Source organism: Lissotriton vulgaris, chromosome 2_1 (assembly GCF_964263255.1).
Source record: "Lissotriton vulgaris chromosome 2_1, aLisVul1.2, whole genome shotgun sequence".
Taxonomy (NCBI): Eukaryota; Metazoa; Chordata; class Amphibia; order Caudata; family Salamandridae; genus Lissotriton; species Lissotriton vulgaris.
The window spans coordinates 772984432-773006325 of NC_141687.1; the positions used below are offsets into that span (position 1 = coordinate 772984432).

Here is a 21894-nt window from a genome sequence, read left to right on the forward strand (position 1 = left end):
ACCAGCCTCCTGTTTACCTAATTTCAAGACCAGAGGCTAAGTGGACATTTATGCTCCCTTTGAAGTCTATGTCATGGTAAAAAAGGTCCCTCATAACGTAAAATTTGCTGGGTGGGCAGCTTGGAAAAGTTAAGTTTGGTTATCTTAACTGATTTAAAATAAAAAGGCTTTCTTTGCTGATATTGATCTAATAAATGCTGGCCACCCTGATCACCACAGTAACATCAAATGTACAGTGTGTCCCCTAATTTAGTTTATTGAATGTTTTCATGCCACAATATAAAAATCTGAATTGGATCTTAAACCACCTGAGGACACCTGCAATGATTCAGGTTTAGGGACAACATGTTTTTTATTGCCCTTATGATACTAACTTTTAAATATTTGCGGTTTTTTGATTCCTCTCTAAAATGCTGTTTGTATGTTCACATGTTAGTCATATTCATTTATGAATGTCAGGGTAATATACTGTGCACCAGGGCATTGATATATATTTTCATGTAGTAGCGAATTCTTGGAAGCGAGATCATATTGACTGTTTCAAGGCAGGTGAATGCACTGGGAAAATTAAGGTTAAGTCAGGCATAAGACAAGGCTGTGTGCTGGCCCCCCTGCTCTTTTCCCTTTTTATAAATTCTATCGAGTCCGAACTGAAGAGGGTACAGGCTGATTCTCCGCAGGTTGGTGGCCACCCTGTGCCAGTCCTGCTATATGCCGACGACACGGTTTTACTTTCGCGTACTCCGAATGGGCTCCAAAAATTAATGAATTATTTTTATGATTTCATTAAGGAGAGAAAACTGAAAATCAACAACTCCAAGACTTACATTATGGCCTGTGGTAAACGGATGAAACTTTTAAAGCGGTTCCATTTTAATAATCATAAAATCGAGGTGGTGGACAGATTTTGTTATCTTGGAGTAACTTTTAATAACAAAGGGACTTGGGCACCTGAGATTCTAAACGTGAATGCTAGGATGGCCAAAAGCTCCTCCGGAGTTTTTCGCTTTGCATCTAAGCTAGGTAGTCGCCGCATACCAGACATGTTAAATATCTATAGGCACAGATGTGTATCTATTGCTCTATATGGTTCTGGTATATGGGGCTATTGTCAGCACAGGGAACTACAAGTCACCGAGAATCGGTTCCTTAAAAGACTCCTTTGCTTACCCACCTCGGCATCCAATGAATTGTGCCATAGCGAGGTGGGTATGTACCATCTAACAGACCTAATGGGAATGAGACCTTTAATGGTCTGGAGGTCAATATGGGTCAAAGATGAGACTGATTTTACCAGGCAGATTATTCTAGATTGCCTTAATTCGGACAATGCATGCAAGATTCCCTGGTTAAACTACGTTTCATCTTCCTATAGTGATATTTTTAACCTAGACATTGTTAATGACCCCAATAGTGCTGTTACTGTACCTAAAAAGGAACTCAAAGATGTCTTTATTGGGACCAAATCTAACTTACGCAGGGTGAAATGCAGCTCTATGTCAACTCATGTGTTTTATTATTCTAATATGTTGGAAGACAGGGGCATGCCTATGTACCTTAAATCTATTACCAAGCAATTGCATCAGTTTGTTCTCACGAGGTTGAGACTTGGTATTGTACATAATCTAGTGGCCTTTCCAGTGATGAAAACACATAGCCAATCCCCCTGCGATGGCCTATCAAGGCAAAGCACTTTGCACTTTATGCTTATTTGCCCTCTTTATATGCATCTCCGTCGTTATTATCTCAGACCTGTTTTTAGAAAATACTCAGTGTATAATACAGCCCAAGCATTGAAACTGTTATTTGCACTTGACTCCATAGATATCTGTTTTTTTACTGCTACCTTTTTACTTAAAGCTGTTTCACATAGGAAAAGTCTGGTGTTTTAATATCTTTTAAATCCCAATATAGATGAGTTGTTGTCTCCACTGAAATGTTTGTACTCTGTGTTTTATATATTGTATGCTTTTGTGATTGTTTTTAATAATCGAATAAAGCTTTGAAATTGTAATTGACTGTTTCAATTCTCTTCTCTCCCCCTTAACAACAAATGGCATGACTATTATCTTGTTTAACTGTTAACTGGTAGTTTTAATTGCCATATTTTGTCAAGGACTGGATAGTGTAAGATATGTTGAGTTCCCTTGATTGCTTGAGGGAAGACTGACTCCTTGCATTAGCCATGGTGCAGTCCTGCACAGATCAGAATACATGAAAGGTGACCAGTGTCTCCCTAAGAGGTCCTAGTTAGAAGGGAAACACAATGTCAAAGAAACACCCTTGTAAGTCAATCTTCTAAGCCCTGATTGAAAGTTAAGATTAGTACTAAAGAGAGTAGCAAGGCACTAAACTCTTCCTAACACCAGAAAGGAGAAAAGAGCTAGGCAAAAATATCCAAAAGTAGAATCCAGTAGAAAGTTAAAGCTTCAAGGTGCAAAAATTGTAACAAACAGGCAGCACGCAAAATGTACATTAAGAGGTTGGCTGCATTGCGACACACCCTTCATTTAGACGTACATCCTTATATATGATACTAACAGTGACACACTACACTGTAAAGGCGGCCCTGATTAATGCTCGTTAGGCCTCTAAACATGCTCACAACATCTGTGATTTACTTACAAACGAGTTTGGAGATTTGCTCTTTCTGACAGAAACCTGGCTTACGGAGCACTTTAGCCCGGTTATCGAGGCATCCATCCCTGATGGCTTCAAAATCTTCAGAGTTGATCGGAAATCTGGACGTGGGGGCGGTGTTGCAGTGGTAGTGATGGAAGGATGGGATTGTCAAAGGAGTGAACTCAAAGAGCTGCCGGAGGTTGAAGCCCTCGACTTCTGCATCAAAGTCTCCCCTCAATACTCTCTGGGGGGTTAACTTATGTATAGACCTCCAGGTCCTGAGCCCCCCTTTCCTAAAAAACCTCACAAGTTGATTAGTTCTCGGGCACTGCGTTATTCTCACTTTGTGCTCCTCGTAGATTTTAATATCCATTGGATAATGCTGAGTTGGGGAACACACTTGACCTTCTTAATACTTTGCAGTCTGCCCAACTTCAACAATGTGTTACCTCCTCCACGCATCGCGAGGTTCACATTTTGCACCTGATTTGCTCTAGTATCCCTCTCTCTGTTGCTGCCCCCTTGCCAGTATCATGGTCTGACCACTTTTTTGATTTACTTTTCATGGCAAACCTCCAATAACTCTATGCCGCCACAGCCATCCACTGAACAACAGTGTAAAGCTGAGCACAGAATCGACCCAGCAGCCTTCAGTCTCGCTTTAGCTGTTAATCATCCGATGATAACCGATGATTTGAATATAGCGCTGGAGAATTTCAATAAATTTGATTGAGAAGGCGGTAGTGCTCCTCTCCCTTGAGTCTTGGCCTAGGCGTTTTAAGAAACCCCTCACTAAGCCTTGGTTTTCTAGCTCTTTTAAATTGCAGAAGGGTCTGTAGGGTCATTGACGTTTACACACAGGACAACATTAGAATGATTTGCTTTTTAATAACCTGCGTTAAAAGATTAATTGTATTGTTTATACCATAGGTACCTTACATGGGATATACCTCAAGAGACAATAGTATTGAAGTCAGCTCATAAAAAGCTACCTTTGGCACAACAGGTAAGTAGGGATTTTTACAAATGTCATGACCAGGCATGAACACAAGTAATATTTTTCATTGTTTTCAAAGGTTATTTTTTCTGAAAGTTCTTGATAGATTTTTGTGGAATGAGCTGGGACTCTAAAGCAGTAACAAGTTAGTAGATCGTCACAAGTTAATCCTTTTTGTAGTTTAAAGGATTTTATTGATTTTTGAATGGCATATCTGAAGTATCTTCATTAATAAAATCCAAGATACAAAGGGGATCTCAAGATGAAGTTTAATCCAGGAATATTGGATCCCATCCACATGCAAGGCTTAACAAATATCAACTGACATACAATAGAACTTTCCTACATCAACTAAGTGCTTGACATAGCTAATGACATCTACGACATTCTTTTACAGATAGAGTGCTAAATATCACACATCTCCTTCCCTCCATAAATAAATAAACAAAACAAAAACATATACATATATACACAGTTGTACAAACTAAACAATATCAGCAAGATATACAAACTATACAAAATCAGTAGGATAACTAGGCCTTTTAGACACTCTAGTAGAAGACCTAACATTTCCAAAATCAATTCATTTACAATTTTTTTAATTTACAATTTCCTTGTCCTTGACAACAATTTTTCCCTCTCCTTGCAATTTCTTTCTAACAACCACAACTCTATTTAGATTCCATATGCAATGATCTTGTGTCTGCTCTGCATTGATAAAGATTTTAAATACTTTGATTGGCTTCATGAACTTAGTTTCTGAACTACCCACAATGCCAGGGCGTCTGATCATGACCATATCGCTAACACACACAACAGTTTTCTTGACACTTTTTTTAACATCGAAAAATATTCTTTTCTACGCTCAGCTTCATCCTTCTCTTTCTTCATAACTTCCTCTTTGTTGCACACACATTCTTTACCCTTCAACACTTCATACTTATTAACCCAATAAGGTTCAACAGGCGTGTTGGGAATTCTCACCCGAAATAACAAAAATGGAGTCTTCCCACTTGTAGAATGAGGAGTATATCTGTATTCTTCTACTTTCGCCAATACACATTTTTTCCAATCAGATGACATGTTCTTAGCTAAACTAATAGTGTCTTTGATCACTTTATTAAATCTCTCGACCATACCATTGGCCTCTGGGTGGTACAGAGAACAAGTCTTATGTGTAATGCCCTTAGCAGATAAATAATATTACATTTCCTTGGAAACAAATTGAACTCCATTATCTGACTAAATGGTTACAGGAAAACCTTCTGTAGAAAATAACTCATTCAAACATTGAATAATTTTACTAGAATCAATTCCTTACAAAAAAACACCTCTGGCCATCTTGAGTACATATCAATGATCACTAGTACAAACACCTGAGAATCTCTATGTTGTATCGGACCCACTAAATCCAGAGCTATGTCTTGCCAAGGACCATTGGGTCTTCTTCTCAAAATCATAGGTTGCGTATGCGTACTATAAGACTTGTCACTAATATTACAGTGAGTACAATTTCTAATTACCCTTTCAACCATTTTATCCATGCCTGGCCACCAATATGACATGTGAAGCCTCTCCTTACTTTTAGATAAACCTGAATGAGCAACATGAACCAAATCTATCAAATCTTTCCTAAGACTTGATGGAGGAATCAACCTCGTCCCACGAAACAACAAATCATTATCAACAGATAATTCCCTGCGCACCGTCCAAAAAGGCTTAGTCAAAGCAGAACCTTCTTTGCTATGGATCCAATCATTTTTCATCAAAGACATAACTTCAAGTAATGTGTCATTATTTTCTAATTCTTCTGACCATTTTTTTTAGATAGAAAATCATAATCAACAGCACAAACCAACTCATCATCTAACTCAGAATGTTCAGCTTCCAATCTCTATTAGAAACGAAACGTGAGAGAACATCCGTTACACCATATCAACACCCGGAATATATTGAACTCCAAAGCTATATTCTTGTAGACCAATAACCCATTTTGATATTCTCCCAGATACAAGATCCAAACCTTTCTTACTAAAAATTTCCACTAAGGGTTTATGATCCGTATGGACATCAAAGTCTAGACCCCAAAGAATTGTTTAGCTTTCTCACTGCCCAGAACACTGCCAATGCTTCCCTCTCTACAACAGAATAACGAGTTTCAGCATCTCTCAAACTTCTAGACAGAAACATTATGGTTTGCATGCCATCTGGACCATTTTGCTTTAATACAGCACCTAACCTTTTCTTACTTGCATCAGTAAGTAGGATGGACTTGATCTTGGGGTTGAAGCTTTTTAACGAAGGAACACTATTTAATCTTTGTTTAATTTCATTAAACTCATTTTCACACAGCTCTGACTAATGAAATTCCACACCTTTCCTTAACAAACACCTCATGTTGACAGTTAAATTGGCAAAACCCTTGACAAATTTTGCATAATACTCTATCATGCCTAAAAACTTCATAAGTTCAGTCTTGTTTTCAGGAGCAACCATTTTGTTTATAGTGTCAATCAATTCAGTTCTCGGTCTCACCCCATCACCTTAGATGTTATGTCCTAAGTAATTTATAGAATCAGATCTGAATCTACACTTGCTCGCCTTTACAGTGAGATTGTGTTTGCTGAATTTTTCCAAAACCATTTTCAATCTTAAATCATGATCAGATACATTCTTTGCAAAGATTATTACATCATCCTGATATATACAAACACCAGGAAAATCTAAGACTTTCTCCATTACCTGCTGAAACACAGAGGAAGAAGATACTAAACCAAATGGCATCCTCTTGAATCTATACGTGCCAAAAGGTGTGATGAAAGACGTAAAATCTCTGCAAGACTCGTCCAATTCAATCTGGTGATACGCAGAGCTAAGATCTATTGTACTAAAAACCTTAGCATTTTCCAGCAATACCAACAACTCTGCAATATTTGGAAGAGGATATCTGTCGACAATTACACATTTATTAATTTGCCTCAGATCAATGCATAAGCGCAGATCACCATTAGGTTTTCGCGCTGCGGCAACCGGAGCCATCCATTCACAACCTTCTACGCCAGTGAACCTGACTATGCCAGTGAAGTATCTTCATTAATAAAATCCAAGTTACAAAGGGGATCTCAAGATGAAGTTTAATCCAGGAATATAGGATCCCATGCACATGCAAGGCTTAACAAATATCAATTGACATACAATAGAACTTTCCTACATCAACTAAGTGCTTGACATAGCTAATGACATCTACGACATTCTTTTAAAGATACAGTGCTAAATATCACACAATCCCCATATAATAATAAGATAATTCACATTAGCAGAGGGTTCAAGGATTATTCTAACATCAGAATGATAGATAGCACTAGAACGATAGACTAGAGTGATATAAATGTGTACACACATAGATTACTTTTGATATAGTCAGTACTGTATTCTAAAAGATTTAATTAAATATGATTGTATATTATGCTGTTCGTAAGTAAGTAGGTTACATGAAACTAGAAAATGGTGGAGGGAGAAGATCCTGCAGTCAGGCTCAGCCAAAGTATTCCTTATATTTCACGAAAACTAATAAATAGACTATTCAATCTACAAGTCATTAGGGAATAGAAACGGAATTCTTACCCTTAAAAGTTGATGTCCTGGACAAGGTCATTGGAAATTGTTGGTACTTTGGACTATTGCCACCTTCTGACCTCCTGTGATAATATTTCAATCTGCTGACAACCTGACACATTGCGCAAATAATTATCCCTGAAAAATAAAAATGTATCACAAGTACTTGCCAAATGCTATTGTAGAAGTGGTGGTATCTAAGGTTTCAACCTATAACACTTTAATACATTTTTATAGCAATCTCGCTCGAAGAACTTTTATTATTTATAGCCTTATAGCCAACTGCAGTAGCCTATCTTAATCATAAAAGATGACTGGCCTAGGTGTCTGTAGTGAACAGTGAGTCTATTAAAACATTCTGCTCAATGAAGTTGTAATGTTCTATTAAAATAATCCCTGCTGAGAGGCCCATGAGGTGTAATTCACACTGCATCTCTCAATGTCTTCCATCTTCTGCTCTCAATGAAAAAAGTTTGCTTCTGGGAACATGTACGATACATGCATGGCCCTAGCAGCATCTAATATGAATTAATTTCAGTAGCAAAGAATTGGTAGGATGAATACTCTTTATCTTATTTCCCTCTCTCTGCTTTTCCAAACTAGTTTCCTCCTGCAGTTTGATAGGTCTGTTCGCATTAGGGACAGTTGCCCTGAATGTGAACATCCCTATTTCTTCTATGTGAACTCATAATTGAGATATTTGAAGCACTTCCTTGTTCGCCTGTCATGCCGAAGTTTTCTAAGGAACTCCCAACATTTCCATGAGAAAAGAAACCGTTGTTAACAACTATGCATTTTCACCTGTCCCCAGCCAGTACCCGGGGTTCCATAGAAGCTTCTTAGGCCAAAACAAAATGTCAGAACAGAGCCAGGTGTCCTACCTGCCAACCATTGCACTTCCATATGTGAAGAGGGAATTACAGGCTAATCATAAATATTTAATGATCTACGATAATAGTAGAACAATTTCCTTGTGAACACATTCTTTGAACCAGGAATATACTCTATAGCAAAATAATATAGTGTAAATAACAATGCATATCTAGCTTGATGGCTGTTCTGTCAAAATTCTCAAGCACTCCAAATTTCCCTTGTGTCCATCAAAGATGCCTCTATTCATTACACTCCATCTTCTTGGCTACGAGTTCTCTTTCAAGTACTGAGTTGTTCCATTCAAACTCTGAACAAACATGTGAAAGATAAGATAGGATCCTCTTGTCTACCATCATATTGCTTGTATAACAGAACTGCTCCTGCGGCTCTTTCAGAGCTGTCTGTGCCCACAATAAAACTCTTTGAAGTATTAGCATGTCCAAAAATTGTTGCTAGAGTGAACTGAAAGCTCTTTCAGTTTGATTGTACCAGTAAAAACCTTTCCTCGTATTTTCTTTTTTCAAAACACAAGTAAGTCACCGCAAAATATTTTGAAATGATGATAAAAGTTCGTAAATCCAAGCAGACGGAGTCTCTTTAACATTAGTTGGTGAATGCCACTCCGGAGTACCTGAAACTGTTGAAGGATTCATGGAAAAACCCAGAGAGCATTCAGTCTGAATCCAAGGTACTCCTCTTCTTCATTCTCAAACCCATACTTCTCAGGTTTACAAGATAAATGATGTTGCGGAAGTATTGCTGACACTAAAGTTGCATGTGCCTGATGTTCCACAAGATTGCTTGAAAACACTAAACTATCATCCAAATAGAGCAATACAAACTGATTTAAGATATTAGAAAACATTGAATCCATAAAGCACTGAAAGATGAAGAGAGTATTGAACAACCCAAATGACTTTAAATAATAATAAAAATGTTCAGCTGGGGTGCAGGAAGCAGTTTACCACTGGCCGTCCTCTTTTAAATGCAACAGGCAATAAGCACCTTGTAAATCAAGTTGTCTGTTACAGTTATCCATCCTTGATAGTGATCAGTTTAAAGACTTTTTTACCAATACAAGGTAGAAGAGCTTGATCTTTCTTAGGCACAAAGTTCAAAGGCACCCTAGCAGGTGATGAAGATGGTACAATTAAACCATTTTAGAAATTGCCTTATAAATGAGCCATTAGCTTCTCTTTCTCGTTCAAGCAATACATGTGTCCAAAAGGAGCAACAGCACCACGTTCAATTGGTATGGCACAATTATAATCCTTGTGAGGAAGAAGTGAGCAAACTTTGAGTTCAGCAAAAAATGGAGATAAAGCATAGTACTACAGTCACACTAAAGTAAGGTTACCCACTATTACATTGGATGTGGAGTCTTTTATCTCATCACTTAATGACCAATAACTTCCAGAAGTATAACATAAGTCATGGCAAAATTGTGATGACAAAGGTATTTTAGAGTTTACCAATTGAGATACCAATTATGTTTTTTTTGGCCAAGGTGTTCAAAAAATGACAGTGCCATTGGTAGAGGCAATAACGTCAAAGGACAGCACTTCCATATGATCCACAAATTAGACTTGGTAAGGAAAAGAGGCCCCTCGCATCCGACCCAAAGCCATCAACAGTTCAGATCACTTCAGGAGTCATCCTAACACCCTCAGGAATGTTATTTTTAATGGCCTGGTCTTGATTGATAAGCATTCCCTTTTTCTGTTCTCATAACGATCAATTAAAGGATCAAATGATTAAAATTATGATTCATAGACGATCCAATAAAAGGAAGTCAAGTCTCTCCTGTCTTGCTCTCAGGACAGGTTTGAGTTCTTCTAGCATTCTCAGACCTTTTAGCATAATCTCAAATCGCATGGCCAGCAGCACCACAATATAGATACAGCCCAGCTTTTCACCGACCTCCTTTTCATGTTCACTTAAAGGACACTTGGCAGCTGTATCTTACATAAGCTCTTCTTGAGCCCACAGGTCCACAGGATCCTCTGATCTAGCAAAAAACTATGAAAAAAAATATAATAATTTGCCTGAGAACGTCTTCTTTCCTGTTGTCTCTCTTGTAACCTTTGTTCAATCAAGAGCAATCTTAATGATAATTTCAGGAAATGAAGTAGGGAGTTGCAAACAAATTTGTCCTTAATTTCTTCTGTCGGCCCACATAAAAAAAGAGTCATATGAGTTATTTCTCTTTCGGTATTTTTATCTGCCAATTGCTGAAAATGGGTCACTTAAGCTATTACTCCCATTCCTCCTTGTGGAATGTAACGCAGTGCTTCCTCTGCAGAATACTTCAAGCCAGGACATTTGAAAACCATCTTAAATGCTAGTAGGGAGATCTCCTAAGACTGTAAACAAGCATCAGCATTCGTTACTAAAAGAGTTGCCCAAGCCAATGTAGATTCCATAGGGCAACCAGTAAGGTAACCCACTCTAACTGACTTTAACTCGGTCTTGACTAAACAATATTGGGCAAAAGGCAGAATGCACCACATGAGAATCCAAAAATTCTTTTAAATTAATTCAATTCCTCAAAAACAAGGAGTCCTTGAGTGAACTACAGCAATGTCTGGCGACTATAATACCAAGGTTTACTCAATGAGCAAATTATCAAGGTCCAGGGATGATTAAAAGTTCTTTTATATTCCGACCCATGCGTAAAATCCTGTTTACGCTTGGGTCAGAATTATGAGTTTGAAGGCATTTAACACATCTGAGAACTAGTGGATGTGTTAAATAACCCATCCTTTGTTAAAGTTTGGCAGGACAAACCTGCCGAAATTTTACAGGAGAAAATATATGATATTTACTGTATCATGCTCCTTTTGGTGCTTTAAACACCAAAATCCACATGTATACATACTCATGAACTCGTAATCAGTGTTATTTATTGCATCCGATAAATAACGTACCCAATGGTATCGTTATTTATCAGGGGCGATAAAGAAGTTCTTAGCTAGTAATCAGGCCCACAGTTGTTTTAAATTTTGTGCTAGAGCCTGGGAAGGATCCATATTGTTACCACACCCAGCTAGCTGTAATGGATGTTGTAATCTGTCATGAACTAGACACTGTTAAAGTATGTTGAGTCCCCGTCTTGATTTCCTAAAGAAAGGCTAACTTTTCTCGGTAACCACAGTGCCAGCATGCACAACATAGTGTATGTGAAAGGTGATAAGTGTCTCCTTAAGAGGTTCCCAGATAGGAGGAAAGAACTACCAAGGGTAACAAAAATCTCTTTGGCAATCTTGAAGCTCCTGATTGCTGATGACGATTAGTACTTAAGGGATAATTAAGGCACCAAATCCCCCCTGACCTCAGGGCAGAGAAAAGAGCCAGACATACTATTGAAAGATAGATTCCAGTAGAAGTTCCAACTTCTAGAAACAAAAATCAGGGAAAAACAGCTCCAACAGGCTAAAGAACGCAGCGGCAAATAAGAAAGCTGATGCATTATGAAACATCCATCACTTCGATATACCTCCTGATTTATGAACAGGAGTTGACATCACAGACAAAGGCTCTACTTTGTTTTGGATTGGGAACCTCAGATAACAACCTATGGACATACCATCATCTTAGAAAGTGCAGTTCATTTGTGCCCCTTTCATGGTGTTCATTTGGCAAACGAAGAAGCCCAAGTTTGCCATCCTTCATCCATTGCTGAATTCTGCCATCACCCAGGCAACTTGTGCAACAACCCACTGGGTAATAGATTCATGATGGCAAGCCAGGTTTGGACTAGTTGTTGCTAGTTGTTTTGGCAAGGAGCAGCAATTCTGAGTTTGAGTCTTTGTTACTGGTTCCCCGCTGGACTAGGAAGAGGGACTGCAAGTCCCAGGGGGCAAGCGGATTACCTGCACCTGTCAGCCCACGCCCACGAGTCAGCGATACTTCTGGCCGCTCCCGCTTTGCGGGAGCCGCGGCGCTTTGTTACTGGTTCCCCGCTGGACTAGGAAGAGGGACTGCAAGTCCTAGGGGGCAAGCGGATTACCTGCACCTGTGCTGGTGGAGGAGGACGCCCATACACCTATTTAGGTATCCACCACTTCCGCTTCGCAGAACGAACGCGGGCGAAGCCCGGGCCAAGGGCCGGCCCGTTTTAGCCCGTTCGAGACCGTGATAGGCCGGGCCCCCCTCTTTGTTCCAGCCATCAAACTATCGGCCATCTCGCCCCACCAGTAAGTAGGCCCATACCTATTCTATGATTTTTGCGCAACAGGAAATTATAAAAAGAAATAAGATATGGCAACAAGGGAGGGGCGAAGTAGGAAAGTGGCCGGAGCTGGCTATGTTGTAGGAACTTTAGACCAATTTATCACGAGGGCCTCATCTGTATTGGCCCACGAGATAGAAATCCCGAAGCGTAAACTGTCTATGGATCCTGTATTTGCCAAGATGTCGTCCTTGGGGGGATTATGAACGTTCCTTCACCACAAAGAGTTCCTCAGTCCCCCACCCCTCCCATGCCCCAGATGTTGAGTCAAGATCCCCAACAGGATGTTTGCCCAGCAAAAGACAAGGCGGTGTTGGGAGGCAAAGCATTACAACATATTCCCAATAACATTGTATTATGCAACGCCATGGTTTACAATCAGCCAACCATACCGAATGACTGTGCAAAAGGGGCCATACCTAAAAGGAAGCGAGGGGGAGCCCAGCAGAAGGGAAGGAACCCCAAAATGCCCAAATTAAGCAAATTGGATGAAAATAAAACTGTCAGCCCAGCAATCCTGGAGGACTCACTGCAAGGTCCCGAAATTGTAAATAATGGGAATTCAGATGGAAGTGGTACTGGACTGCCAGTGTTGATAGACAAATATCTGTCTAAAATAGGTATAATAATGAAATCGTCCCTGGAACCCATATTGTCGAGACTGGTACTAATTGAAAATAGGCTTAGTGGACTTGAGTTATCAATAACTAATATTGTATATACTACGAAGATTATTCCAGTGAGCGGTGGGCATGACCGAGATTCCACGAGGTCCGGGAATAGAGGGGGGTCTGTAGCTTCCGCAGATTGGTAGAGTGGAATCTTATTTTAACTGCGGGTGTGGGAAACGACCCTACTTTTAGTTCGGGAATAACTACTTCACTAGTACATCCAACTACAGAGTTCCAGGGTGCCCCCTGTAATGGCAGCAGAGAACCACAGGGACAGTCAGAGCCTCTCCCAACGGGCTCTGCCCCTGGGGGAAATCAGAAAGGGACTGAGATAGAAAGTCAATACCAACATCTAAACCTCCCCCCTGAGTGTTCGCCTTATGTTATTCTTCTGACGGGTGTTCCCAGACTTAAATCAGGGCAATTAGAAACTTATGAGCAACTGAAGAATAAGTCAATGCATTGGCTAAATGTCAACAGACCACTTCCGCGCGACATGCAGTCAAAGATTTTATTTGTAAGAAGGGTGGACTGGGTAGGACCCATGAAGAAACTATCATTGGCAATTGTATTGTTGTCAATTTGGATGATCGGAGGGTTGTCAAATATGTTGTAAGGGGAGCATAGGCAAACCCAGACACATACAGTCTAGGGATCTGAGCTATTTCTATATACCCCCAGCCCCTATGCTAGATATAGAGCATTTTGAACTAGTGAGAGGTGGGAGGGGGCACCGTGCCAGGATGAAAACTAACCTAAATGGGGCCCAACAATTTCTAATGCCTCTGTACAATAGGTTTGAGTGGCTGGATTCAGTGGATTGACTGATACCAGTCGGCATCAAGCCGGTTGTGAGTGTTGCTAGGTGGAAGGCATTGACCAATGAAGGATCCCAAGGGGGGATGAAACACGAAATTTCAAGACCCGCAGAAATAGGGATTAACCACATAGAAGGACAACTAACAGCGGACAATAACCCTGAGGGTTGCATCGAAAAACTAACTAAGGATACAACCAACAATTCCAGTGTAGCTATCTTATATTCTGAAGCTCACCATAATGACCCTTCCTGTCCTATTGATTTAGCCTGTTGTTCATGCAGGGAGTGCTTTAGTGGGAAAAAAGGTGGCATAAAAGTGCTATCCTGGAATATTGCAGGTCTTGTGTCTAAATTTGCTTTGTCAGAATGTGGGGATTTCATTGACTTACACTGGATTTGCCCACTACAAGAAACTTGGACCACAACTCCTACCATAGAGCGGGGTTTGTTACATATTACGAACCAACTGTTAAGGGACCTAAAGGCAGACTTTCGTTGGGATTGTGTATATGGGTGGCAATCCACCTTGGACTAGTCGCAAGGAGAGTTGAAACCCATATCCCTGACATAACTTGTATTTTTCTGACAACAATGCACTTATTAATATTTATTCCTGTCCAGTTCAATATGGAGGGACCTCCCCGACCCTGGAATCTTTGAACAGTTTCTTGAAATCTCTCCCAGGTGACATGCATTTCATAATTGGCAGGGACTTTAACTGCCATTACGAACCCATGAAGGGTATCTCAAAACCTATTACTGCTAACGAGGATGCAATTTGGTCAGTCCCACCACCTAATATATATCCGGCCAAGGGGTGGACCCCAGTTGTTCTCCAAATGTTTTCCCTTACCCTAACTTTTTCTATAAGGGCCTGTAATGGGCACTTTCCGAAAGACAACCCAGGCCAACCAACGTTTGAAAGAGCAGGTCAAACATCAGTAAATGATTATCTTCTAATCAGCATAGATCTCTGGCAAAAAGTGTTAGATTTTAGCATTGTGCAGCATACTGAAAGTGACCACAATCCATTGGTCACCTTTTTAGATATCTCTTCCTACAATGAAGTGATTATAGAGTTGGGGCTGGATGGAGGCGCATTCGCTGGGCCAACATCATCCAATCTCCTGAAACAATGGCTAGAATGTATAAAAGTATAATCCCGTTGTTAGAAAAGGCACGCATTGTTTCAGAAAATCTCCCTAGTAGTGCTCACAGTGAGGACCTGTGTGAAATCCACCAGGAAATGGGTGTAATCCTGGCGGATTTCTTTTTTAATACCAGGCCCAACAAGAGTAAACATCTAGGTAACAAGAATCCATGGTTTAATAAGGGATGTAGGGCAGCGAAGCGAACCCTCCTTTCCTGTCTAAAGGAGGGAAACCGTCCACGTATTAAGGAAGCTAGGGTAGTATTTAAAAAATGTATTTTAAGTGCAAAAATAGAATGGGAGGTGGAAAGATGGCAGACAATTAAGTCTGCGTTAGATTCAAAAGATGTGAAGGCCTTCTGGAATCTGGTGCACACCAGGAAGCCAGAGGGCAAGTCTACCATCGAACCAAATATATGCGAAGAAGCATGGCGCTTACATTTTAAAGAATTATATTCAAGCCACTCAGTTGAAGCAAGTGAGCTGCCTGCTTGTCTTCAAAATCCTGATCCCACATGGTGCATACCACCTTGCACATTAGCCGAGGTACAACTGGCATTAGATAAGCTCCAAAGGAAAAAGCGCCTGGCCTGGATAGGATTCCTGGAGATTTGTATAGAGAGGAACAGATAGTGTGGGCCCCATATTTACAATTATTATTTAATGCAATTCTAGGAGGTCTCCCAGCCCCCTGTACTTGGGCAGGGGCCGAGATCATCCCCATCTATATAAAGGGTTCGCCTGTGGATCCGGCAAAGTACAGGCCAATTAGCCTGATTGATGCATCTCAAAAAATTTACGCTAGGGTCTTGCTCCAACGGTTGCAAAAATGGATGAGTGACCAAGATATCCTGACACTGTTACAAGCCGGTTTCAGGGCCAAAACCTCCACAATAGATTAGTTATTCAGGCTCCAGCTAATCTACTGGAAGCATGTCATGTTGGCCGGTGGTAGTTTATACCTTACCTTTGTAGACCTGAAATCGGCATTTGATGTGGTGGATCGTAACCAGCTTTGGAGTATTTTGCTGGCTATGGGGGCTTGACCATATCTATGCCATCAGTTTAAACTTCTTCACGAAGGTGCTTTTGCGAAAGTGAGATATGGTAGGGATGGGCGTCTGACGGCCCCATTCCCTGTAGATAAGGGGGTCAGGCAGGGCTGTGTACTCGCGCCGACCTTCTTCTCTCTTTTTCTAAATGGGTTGATAGAAGACCTCCTCGCTACCAAGGATATAGACTACCTGAAACTGGCATCACGCAGTTTTCCCGCTCTTATGTTTGCGGATGACACGCTGCTGCTCTCAAAGTCATCTATGGGCATGCAGCGTGTGTTAAACGCGTTTTCCCAGTTCTGCCAAAAAAGGAATCTTGTGGTTAACATCAATAAAACCAAATATATGGTTTTTAATGCTACCTCTACCAATTGTCCCCATCCAATGATGGAGGATAGACCCCTGGAAAGGGTATCCGTCTTTGACTATTTGGGCCTCACATTGAATGACAAAATGGGGTGGGGCCCGCAGATGAATAAGGCCAATTTGAGATTAACGCAGGCCATGTGGGGAATCCTAAAAGTACAAAAGAATTGCGTATCAAAAACCATAGGCCCACCTCTGGAAATCTATAAAGTACAAGCCAGGGCAGCATCCCTTTATGGGGCGGAACTGTGGGGCCATAAACCCTCTAATACCCTCACATCAACAGACAACGATTTTATTAGACAAATTTTGATGCTGCCGAAAAATACACCATTAGTACCGCTTAGGATGGATCTAAATATTCTCCCAATTTCCGATGTTATCGCAACACGTCCGCTGCTTTATTGGCGGCGGTTGTGGTGCACCCCTGAGTTGGGTAGTTACAGGGAAGAATTGAGAGCGGTAATGACAACATTAGGGGCAGGCAGTATACCCTGGTTAGCCTTTGTAAGGCACTCTTTTAGTACAATGGGTATGGAAAAACTCTGGATAAAACCAGAGGTTTTCTGTCCGGGACATCGAAAACTACACTGAAAAATGCACTTAAAGAGTTGAAATTGATGGAAATTTTTCGGTCTGTGAAACTAACAAGTCTGACACATGGCTTTCTAGATTTTAAGTGCCATTACGAATTTGAGCAGGTGAGCCGACTTTAGCTAAAAAGCTTTTTCTACAGTTTAGATATGGCACCCTAATGGCACCCTACCACTTTTTGCAATTACTAGTAAGTGGGCGGGAGTCTCAAACAGTCTCTGCCCTGGATGCCATATAGAGGAGGAAACAGCAGTCCATGTAGCACTCTTTTGTGTGGCGTACAAAAATGTAGGGAGAAGTGGATAATACAACTGTCCCGGAACCTGGGCATTAGGAATCATGCAGTCTTTTACAGGATCCTAAGAACGGATACTAACCCAGTTTATTTGGTTTCAGTAGCAAAGTTTCTGCTTTGTATGTGGACAATCCGCAGAACCTGTTAAAGTCGGTTTAGATTTTTAATGGTGCATTACACCTCTTATTCTGCAACAGATCTATTGAGCATGAAATCCTGGTTTTAGCTAGAGGGAGAATTGGCCTTATCTAGCATGGGACGGGAGATTAGTGCGATGTTTTTAGTAGTTTTATTTAGTATGGGGCGGGAGATTAGTGTGATGTTTTCACTATCTTAGAACTGTACATTTAATTTACATTTTTAAAGTGTTTTTATGCCCTTATGATATTTTATGTCTAAATGATATTTATATGATTTTATTATTCTATCACACCCGAAATTCCCATGTAGGTAGCGAATTCTTATCCTTGAGCCACCTTGAATTTGTAATTGTTGGAAATGAATGTGCTTTCATGGTTATAAATAATCGCAATAAAGTTTTTGAATGAATGAATGAGTTTGAGTCTCGGATAGGTGCTGAAAATCAAGATGATGTTCAGGCATTGCTTGAGGCATTGAATATTTGGAGCAGAGGAGACCGACATGAAGAATGCATGTTGTTGGGATATTTGCGAATTATGATGCCTGTTATTGGTGAATAGATTCCCCATGGGCTCCATGTAGAGGTTATGTTTTGTGGAACCCTTTGGGAGTTGACAGGTGAGAGGAATCTTCTGTGACCTGAAGGTGCCCATGTGAATGAACTTTCCTTTGGATAGGGGGAAGGAGGCCCAGTGAAGAATGCTACTAGTAAATCCCAATCAATACTTGTGTAAGTACTTAGGGCTTTGCACATATTAAGCATAATATGTGTCTCCCCTCTCACCTAGATCGTCGGCCCACAGTCAGTGCTTCTGTACCTTGCTGTATTCAGAATTATGCCACTTTCACTGATGGGGATGCTGGAGATTGACAAAGAGGTAAGATGAAGAGTTGTTCATGTTTACTCTGAGCATCTGCAAATGATGACAATCAAGGACAGTGCTCATGCATGTTTCGATTAGTTTGCTGGCATTATACACTGCCCATGTGTTGAAGAGCTGCTTAGGATTCCAGTTCTTTTGCATCAGTGATCCTTCTGCTCATCCTTAATTCACTTTTGAATGGCTTTTTAAGATTCTTCTCTTTTGCCTAATAATGAGCATTTGCATGAGAGTATTTTGGTCATTTCTCATTGTTTACTGATCAAATGTGTTTTAGATGGCACTTGTTTCACAGATGGGTTGGATCTCAGAAGAGTCTGTTATTTAACTTGTCTGTATGGGCAGTTCTTTTCTGCATGTTTTTAATACAGAGTAAAAGGCATTGCATTCAAACCGGCATGCACTTTACTGGAGCTAATTTCAATTAATTGACTACAGTTCAAATGGTGTTACTCATTTGTCCTTGTAATATTCAGGAAAGATGTCATTAGATATCAGTACAAAGACTTGGCGAATAGGAAGCCACCCGTCCAAATGAAAGGGCTTCTCTTTGGCTAGTGTTTGCCACTTGCAACTGCTCCTCCATGTCCGAATTGCTGTCTTGTACTTAGTGAGGAAGGTGATTCTCTGAAATTAAACATTCCTCTTTCTGACTCTTAAACATGAAACTCAAACTGCAAACATGCCTGCCTTTGTAGACTTTCACATGCTTGTCACCATATGTATGTATTTAGTGCTGATAGTGGAGTCTTGATATTTGTTCATGCTGAAACATATCGATTATTCAGGACAGAACCAGAATTTCTTGACGTATGAAACTTTATCAGGGTGTTTTACGATGGAATTGGGAAGCCCCTGGATCAGCAGACTCTATCCCGTCCCTAGTGTTGCCTATAAACCATTACCTGTTATACTTGATATCAGAATTAATGTAGTGCATTTTCTGTACCCATCAGATGTCCGTCCTCAATCTTCCCTGGCCACTTTCTCCTAGCATCCGCATTCTCTTCTCTACATTTATGTTTCCCAAGGTCCTGTGTCCCTTTTGCACATCACGTCTTGGTTCAGTTAGTCCAGATTCCCTTTGTCTTGTTCCATAGTTTAAGAATTATTTTCTTATCCCTTCCTTGATGATCTCCTTGCACCCTACTTTGATCTCTTTTGTTAAGCCCTATATTTTCAAGTCCATAGTCTCACCCAAGCTACTGAATCACTTTTGTTCAAGCTCATAAGCTTTCTAAGTTGTTTTTTGTCCCATCCCTCCATATCATGTAAGGTGGATAAGAAAGGTCCACCCTGAAGTATCTCCACAAGAATGCTAATGCACATGTGAAATTCCAATGATTTATGAAATAGTAATCATGTGGTTGAAAGTGCATTTCCATGCTCTGTAATTACCCTTTCTTTTTTGTCACCTTTGACTGTGCCTCGTTGTCACTAAGACTGCCTAGTCCCTGTGTGCATTCTTCAGAACCCCCCTCACTGTTCAAACAAAACCCTACATGTAGGTGTCTCTTCTCGGTTTTTGAACTCAAAGGCAAAATAGTAAAAAGGCTGTGTGATGGTACACCACCTTCGTCAATGTTCTAGATACCCAAGATAAATTATTTATGTGAGCCTTAACAGGTACACTTTGAAAGCCATTCTCAGGAAGCGTGTGTTCCATTTATTTTATTGTATCCATCAATGGGCCTATTGAGGCATCTGAATGGGTTTCGCCATTGGTCGTAGCTCGCAAATCCAATGGCAAGGCCCGTCTGTGTGTAGATTTGAGGTATTTAAACAATAACATTTTGGTTGACCAGTTTCCCTTACCAAGGATTGATGAAATGCTCTCCTTGACACGAAATGCAAAATGGTTTTCTACACTTGACTTATCAGCTGCTTATCATCAGGTGGTTTTGGACAAGAACAGTAGGCATCTGACATCATTCTGCACACCTTTTGGCTGTTATAGGTTTAAGCGAATGCCTTTTGGGCTAGCATCAGCCGCTGCAGTGTTTCAGCGTATGATGTCTAATCTCTTCAGCCATATCCCTGAAGTCGTGTTTTTTCAGGACGATATTTTGATTATGGGAAGAGATAAGACACATCATGACACTATCCTTAGAGAGGTTTTAGAAATACTCAGAAGCAATGGACTAGTAGCTGAAGGAACTAAATGTAAGTTCTCAGAAAGGTCCCTTACATACTTGGGACATGAGATTGGCACTTTTGGTATCAGACCTAAGACGGAGTTGGTTGAGGCCATTCTTAAAGCGACTGCACCCAAATCCAAGGATGATCTGCGATCCTTTTTGGGCTTAGCAGAATTCTATGCGAAGTTTGTAAATAATTTTTCCCAAAAGACGTACGAAATGCGTCTTTTGATGAAAAATAAGGTTGTGTTTGAATGGAGTGATGCATGCCAGCAAGCGTTTGAAAAAATAAAGAGAGATATTGCACAAGCACCGACATTACAAGGTTTTGATCCTCATGCTGAATTCATTATAACCACTGATGCAAGCGCTACTGGTATTGGTGGTGTCCTCACACAGGTGTCCAGTTCTGGGAATGAAGTGATTATAGCTTTTGCCTCTCGTTCGTTATCGCCTTCCGAAGAAAAGTATTCGGTCATAGAGCGAGAGGCATTGGCGTGTGTTTGGGCCATGGAGCACTACAGAAAATTTGTATGGGGAAAGAAGTTTTTACTGAGGTCTGATCATAAACCCTTGACAAAACTGCTCACTACTGAGGGTCTATCCAGAGCATCTGCCAGGATTGCTAGAATGTCAATGAGATTACAGGATTATGTATATGATGTACAGTATGTTCCTGGCACCAAAAATGTCATAGCGGGTTTTTTAAGCAGGTTCTCTTTATCTCTTAAAGAATTAGACAATGATCTATGGAAAGATTACTGTGTGGCTGGTGTATTTGATGATGTTCCTGTTTTTTTCTAAACTAGTCTGGCAGAAGGAATACCAGGATGACGCAATTTTGCATGAGGTCAAGGAGAAAATTGTTAATGGATGGTCAAATGAAGCTAAGGTCGATCCAAAATTGAGGCCATTTTGGGAGGTTAGAGACGAGTTAAGTGTTGAGATGGATTTTGTTTGCAGGGCAGGGAGGATTGTTCCTCCTTCTGGCATTAGAAACAAGATCATCGATATAGGCCATGAAGGGCACCCAGGTATAGCTCGTACCAAGAGAAACATAACATTTTTGTATTGGTGGCCTAAAATTGATATCGATATTGAAAGGAAAGTTTGTGAGTGTTTCAGTTGTGAGCATGAAGACAAAAGCCAGAAGACTTTAAATCCTCCTTTGTCATCATTAGGATGTCCTAATTTACCTTGGGAGTGTGTTGTGTTAGATATCCTTGGACCTGTCTATTGGCTGGATGGTTCTTTAAGATACATTTTGGTCTTAGTTGATCTTTTTTCTAGATGGTTGGAAGTGGAAGTTGTCCATGTTGTGGATACTAAAACAGTAATTAGATTTCTGGAAGGGTGTTTCTTGAAAGAAGGTTTTCCAGCCTCAATTTTAACGGGTAATGGCGTCCAATTTAAGTCTGAGGCTATGAAAGTATTTTTGGGCAATA

General features: G+C 40.4%; 1 protein-coding gene across 1 annotated transcript in view; it reads left to right on the top strand.

Annotated features, from left to right (window-relative positions):
• DCAF17 (DDB1 and CUL4 associated factor 17) overlaps positions 1–21894 on the top strand; it is a 497543-nt gene that overhangs the window by 110350 nt on the left and 365299 nt on the right. Inside the window, exons 6-7 of the mRNA XM_086956119.1 lie at positions 3553–3628; positions 18219–18308. Of these exons, the coding sequence (XP_086812245.1) occupies positions 3553–3628; positions 18219–18308 (166 nt within the window). The remainder of the gene's footprint in view (positions 1–3552; positions 3629–18218; positions 18309–21894) is intronic.